Below are 6,367 nucleotides of genomic sequence, written 5' to 3' on the forward strand. Positions count from 1 at the left end.
CAACAGTGCATCGTAAGTATTAAAAAGAACACCTCACATCTGCTTATGTTTTGAAGTTTTCGGCCAAGGGAGCTCAATGCAGAATTTTTGAATTATATTTGTATTTAATGTTATCCATTATTTTGAGTAATACTTTTAACTTTTAAATCATATTTACTAAAAAAATCCCAGAAATCATTTAAGTTTAATGACAAATCTTAGTAAAGCGCAATAAAGTTAGTTTTTTACTGAATGAGTTCGTAACTGAATTATGAGTTTAATTGCACTAAACGAGAGATAACATGAACATGTGAATTTGTCAAAAGTATTAAAGAATTACAAAAATATATAAAAACAATTAAAAACACATTAGCCCCAGGATATTTTCCAAAGACCTACATTATATTCTACTATAGTTATACAATAAGCAATGACCATTCCTTAAATGCTGCTACCGTATACGGCTGCGTGTTTCAACAACTCTCCTGCACTCACCACCCCCTCCCCCGCCTCCATCGCCCCTCTCATTGGGTCGCTTTCAGGATTGACCTAGTTCCGGTTTCTTCTGTCAATGTAACTCTTCCGCGTTTACCTTTTTCCAACATCAACTTCAACCGCGGCTTGATGTAACCGGGCACAACCCGGCGCAAAAAAAAACATACTGTACCAAGCACCTGTCGCACACCACGTCGACGTCACATGAAGAACAATAGCAGCAACACGACCAAAACCAAAACAAATTTCGAACGCCTGTGTCTAGTTTCCATTGCGGCCATTCTACCCTCACAATCATCACAACGCTCGCATTACTCGCGCATGGCTCGAGGGGTTCTCCCCAACGACGCATCGCACGGGGTTCTGTTGTCGTCTGACTCACCCGCCGTGCGCTCGAGAGAGCCGCACACGCACACAGACCGCAAACAAGCGCTCGTACTCGTTCGCCTCCACAGAAGTCGTGGCCGAACTGTACGATCATCCCTCCACACGGTCGGGTGCCATACCGTGGCCACCGTCTGTGTGTTTGTCGGTCAATGATCGACATCGAAAATAAAAATATATATATCCACCTCGCCTCGATCTTGAACTTTTGGAAGCGACTTTGCGCGGTCGCGATCGCGGCTACCAACCAACCCCCGGCGCGCAGTTCTCTTTTCCAACCCCCCTTTTCTGTGTGCTCTCTCTCTCTCTCTTTCTATCTCTCTCGCTCGCTCTCTCTCTTTCTCTTTCTCTCTCTCAATTCTATTTGACTTTAACAGCTGCATTAACCCTTCTACTCCCACTAATCCAACCTACCCCTTCGTTGCAACCCCTCCGTCTATCCCATCATGCATGCAGGGGGTGGCGATAGACGCACCATGTGTTAGTGCTTTACTGCTCCAAACGTACCGTGCGTTCGCCTCGCTGGGGTCAATCGTCGCCCTCAGACGTACGACGAGCGCACGTTCGCGAGCGCGCTCGCGTGCACACACACTGAAATGACGCTTCTGCACTGATCAACGAACCGTCTGATGGCGGTGGCGGCCGGGCACGGATCAGGGCAGTTCGCACATCGCGCAAACGATCACGCATATGACGAGCCTTGAAAGTGTCACTGCCTCGCTTCCTGGGCGCGATGACGTCTGACGTCGATATCCATGCCTTGAGCACGATCGCAAAAGAGAGAGAGAGAGAGAAAAACAGAGAGAGAACAAGAGGGAAAGAGTGGTTGCTCTTACAGAAGGGGTTGAAGCGCAAGTTAGGCGTTTGGAGTGGTCCCCATTCCGTCGTGATTAGATTCCTTCCGTCGGCAGTGATCAACAGAGTGGACAAACAAAAAAAAAACCACACGTAAACACTTCCGTGTGTGTGCGTGTTTATCCCCAATGGTTTTGTGTCCCCAAGGCGATCCACCAGCAGCACCATCTCGTCGCTGCATCCGAAACACCCCTTCTCCTCCCCCGTAACACACACACACAGGACCACTGCAAACGGAATACCAAGTGACACAAAAGCAGGAAGCGGCGGTACAGTTTTTTTTGCTTCCTCCCTCTCTCTCTCTCCCTTTCCCACTTTCCCTCTCTTTCTCTATTCCTACCCGTCGGGGGTTCGTCGCTGCACGCCATTGCGGAAGGGATTCACGCTGCGTTGCGGCTCCAAATGCAGCAGGCGAAAATGATGTAATGATGGGTGGTGGGAGTTCACCAGCCGGTAGCAGACTAACAGCCAGTCACCAAGAATTCGCATCCGAATCAACCAGACTGCGGACGGCGGTGTGAGGTGATATCGCTCCCACCAGGCAAATGTTGAAGGACTAATAACGAAACGAGGGCAAAGGTGAAAAGGACACGGTTTCGGATGTTGCTTTCATGCTAAAGTGCTACGAGTGAAAACACAAAGATGGTTAGGTTTTTTTTAAATAGTTGTTTTTATATGGTTTTCCTCAATAATATGTTCAACAAATATTCCGTAATAATATAATAATATATAATAAAATAATAATGATAATAATCATCATATCGTTTCCTTTCCTGCGCTGCTTCGGACAGATTCGGCGTAGTTAATTTCGAACGGTTTTTGTTGCTGCTATCTTTCTGTATCTTGGTTTTTTGCTTGCGTATGGTGAGTTAGTGCCGCTCAAAGTGGAAACCAAAGTTGCTTTCATAAGAAAAAAAAATCGCTTTCACACTATTGCTACTTGTTTGATGTTTTTTGCTGTTCGCTAGGAAAGTTACGCTACACTTCGTTCCACAAACGCGTGAAAAACAGAGCAAATAATAATAATAATAATAATAATTAAAAAAAAATTAAAAATACACTAAGCAACGAGTCCAAAAAGTGCCCGAAGGCTGCCCGTTGCCCGTGTCGATATTGGCAGTTTGGAGGCTGATTCATTTACGCTCTTTCTCGTTCTCCCTATCTCACTATCTATTCCTACTAAAAAAAAAACACAGTAGATAGGGTGAGTAGCTGGTGAGTGTTTGGCAGGATGGTCGTAGGAGATTAAAATAATAATTAACTTATTATTTAAAAAAAAAGAAAGAATACTTCCTCCCCTGTGGAACGGTCTAAATAAGGCAGTAAGGTTGTTTTCGCCCTTTTCGCTTGTACTAAAAAGTAGTTAAATAACACTCGTTCGCTGTAAATTGAACGATATAGCTAGCTTGAATCATAGTGAAAGTGGGAGGCAGTATGCGCAGTAGTGAACAGGTGCGTGAGAAAAACGCACTACTTAAACCGCAATAGGGCAGTGAGATTTTGGTGACGAAGTTTGCTCACCGGAGAGTGGCGCTTAAGCGAGTAAGATTAACATTAAGGTAGTCAATAATAATATTATTAATAGTAGTAGCTAAAGGTAGGTAAGTGAGTCAGTGGAGTAGTAAAACGCGTCTAAGGCACTAAAGACTCGAATCGGATCGAACTCTATTCGAAGTTTAAATGTGTATAAGTGAACGGAGGATCCATCTATCGGGCCTCAATCCTTCTTCCCTTTCCAAAACAGTAAGTGATTGGAGAACGGAGAGTGTAAAAAAAAATGAAAGAAATAAAAAAAATACACCCAAAAGACCTGCTCCTAACTCCTCCATGCGCTTACCGTGCAAGAAAACAAAAAATAATAATAATTACTAGTAGTAGGTTACGATTACCCTTCCTTTCATGCACGGGGGTTTGCTGCCACTGGAACGAACCGCGAACGAACTCGCCCATCGGGTGCCCGGGAACCGGGAAGCCACCGTTTGCCGCAGTTTTCCGCTCGACGAATCCTTGCGGCCTCGCACCCAAAGAAAAAATCCAGGGCATCGTCCACCATTGTGCCATCCGCCAGTCGGTAGTGTCGAATGGCAAATTTCCGGTCACGGGTGGAGGTTATAGGTGAGACAGAGGGAGAGAGTTAGGATGGGCCAGTCGGTTCCGCTAATACGTCAGTAAAAGTATCACATTGTGCTGCTGCTAGCACGAGAGATTCACGAACAACGGGAGGGATGCAGCCCCAAACACGTCACCACACACAAACACACAGGCACTCAAAACACTCCTTTGGGCGCACGAGCGATGCGGAAGATCCTGCCCGTGTTCCTGCACGGTTGCCGGTGGCCGGTTGGGGCTCCATTTCCCCGGGGGTGCGTTGGGCTCTCGCGGTTCTCCTCGACCCCATACATCCCGGTCTCTACACAAACCAAGGCGAAGGCTAGTAGAGCCCGGTCGGGTCGAGATAATGGCACTTTACTTGATGCTGCTGCTGCTGCTGATGATGGTGCGGCATCCGCTGGTGGTTTTGCAGCTGTTGATGGTGGAACGGGGTGCGCTGGAAGCTGGTGGCGCCACTGCTGGGTCGCCGGTACATTCCGGTGGGATCGAGCTTGCGATTCATCTTGGTGATGGTGTTTTTGTTTTTTTTTTTGGGATGGTTTTGTTCGAGTGGTTACGAATATCTGCAGTACACCTTAAAACGGCGGGGTCGTAGAAGTTGGTCCTCAACAGGTCTGTTTAGATGTGAAGCTGAAGACGCTAGAAGGCCTCTAGTAGTAACCAGTGGGATCTAAGATTTCCAACGCCATTGTGGGGTTTAGTGCTTTAGACGATTATGGCTTGTCGATTCACTCGCCTTGGCGCTAGTGACGGCTTTAGTAATGGCCAGTGGGGTCCAGTTTGCGTGCCATTTTGAAGATGTAGAATACGTCAATACTCTCTTTGCTAATGCGATATCAATTTCTGATGGCTTTCTATACGCTCCGTACTCGCCTTCCTTCCGCCTTCTAATAGTGACCGGTGGGATCCAGTTTCTTGGCCATTTTGACTTGAATATGTAGAATTACGCTTACAAAATGCAACAACACTGACGACACTATGAAAGTCTTATTGACGGTAAACAACAGTTCCAGCGGGAGTTGGTTTTCACTTCGATACGATCTTACGATATCACACACACGATCACTTTTTGGCTTTCCTTCGAGCAGACTGTTTGACTGGTTCACACGCGCGGTTAGTAGTAACCGGTTGGGTCGAGAATCTCCATTTCGAACGATGTGAAGACGAACGGTGTAATCGAAAAGTAGTCGTAGAAGTCCGGAAAGGGCACACGCACAAACGCGGCAAGGGCGAAGAAAAAGTGGTTAGGAAAGAGCACGACTCGGCAGCTGAAGTTTTGCGGCCGGAGCTGGTACGTCCGTTCGGCTCGAACTCACAGTAGCGAATGATCGTGCGGGGTTGCGCTCGGTCCACTCTATACGCACGGCACTGTTGCCACTCAGTCACTCAGACCACACGCTGGGCACGATCGTGAGTTGCTGGGGTGGGTTTTTTTTCTTTTTTGTTTGCGATTCGCGATCTCGCGAAAAACAGCGTCGTGGTTCGCTGTATTTTAAGGGAAGGAAGGAAAACTTAACTCGCGATGCGTAAGTGTCCGCGAGAGCGCACTGAGAATGCGCGTGCTGGAGAGCTCGCGACTCGGACGCCGGCAGAGAAACACCTTTGGAGACGGTGCTTGGATGGTGCTTGCAGCAGTACAGGCGATGGCCTCGATGTTGCTTACTCGGCTGACGCTGTTGTTCTGATACCCTTAGCCGCGCGACCGATGCTCTTAAATCGAGAGCTGCTGCGTACGCTCTCCCGATGGGAGCTCGCTTTTCCTGCTCGATTTGCCCCGAACCGCCCGGAAAAAGGCAAACCGCGTGCCGGGTAAGCACTGCTCGAAAACAAAAGCACACGCTGAAGGGAAAAAAAAGAACAACACTCAACCATCGCACAGTTCCGTGGGTTTGGAGGAAAAGAAAACCACCCTTCCCTTCGGGTGGAAGTGAGCCGATCGTTCGGGAATTGGCAACGGGGTTGGGCGATCGTGCGAAAGAGAACCCACGATCCTAGCTCGAATGCCAGCTGCACGCGTTTTCAACCACTCCGGTTTCGAGCGATCGTGATCGTGCGGGGTTTTCTTTTTGTTGTTGTTCACTCTATGCTGTCTTCCCTATTGGCATCCCGCTCTGGGCTCGCACACCTTGCAAGGAAGCATTAGAATCTTAGATTTTCTCCCATTCTTGCAGGCGGACGTGAAAGGCCCAACATCCAATCTAATCATAGCTGTGTGCATCTCACTCGAGCAAAGCCCAACCAAACGGCACCGGAATGCATCGCACAGCTTCCGCAGGTAAGCATGCGAGCTTCCAGGAGCCGTGTTTCCTTTGGTTCCCTTCCTATGGAGGATTCTGATTCGTCTAAATGGAACTTGGTCTGGGCCGGTTTCTAGGAGGAGCCGTCGGTTGGTTGATTGTTATCCCTCGTCCCTTCTTCTAAACGCTAGTTTCGAGCAGCTGCGAGTGTGTCCTGCGCTGTTCGGCAGGATTGGATCGAATTTCCCCAGCCCGCACCGGAACGGATGCTGGTGGGGATTTTTAGAACGTTCTAAACTGTCGGA

General features: G+C 48.1%; 1 protein-coding gene across 1 annotated transcript; it reads right to left on the bottom strand.

Moving 5' to 3' along the window:
- Window positions 1–2,383: 2,383 nt before the first annotated feature.
- LOC128297652 (uncharacterized) lies at window positions 2,384–4,545 on the bottom strand. The gene has a single exon (XM_053033332.1). It carries the CDS (start codon window positions 4,325–4,327, stop codon window positions 4,145–4,147), a length of 183 nt encoding a protein of 60 aa, XP_052889292.1. The 5' UTR covers window positions 4,328–4,545; the 3' UTR covers window positions 2,384–4,144.
- Between the last annotated feature and the right edge of the window lie 1,822 nt (window positions 4,546–6,367).

This window comes from Anopheles moucheti, chromosome 2, assembly GCF_943734755.1.
Source record: "Anopheles moucheti chromosome 2, idAnoMoucSN_F20_07, whole genome shotgun sequence".
NCBI classification, from domain to species: Eukaryota; Metazoa; Arthropoda; class Insecta; order Diptera; family Culicidae; genus Anopheles; species Anopheles moucheti.

Coding starts and splice junctions, on each gene's coding strand:
- LOC128297652 (XM_053033332.1), bottom strand. CDS start 4,327: ATGAATCGCAAGCTCGATCCCACCGGAATGTACCGGCGACCCAGCAGT.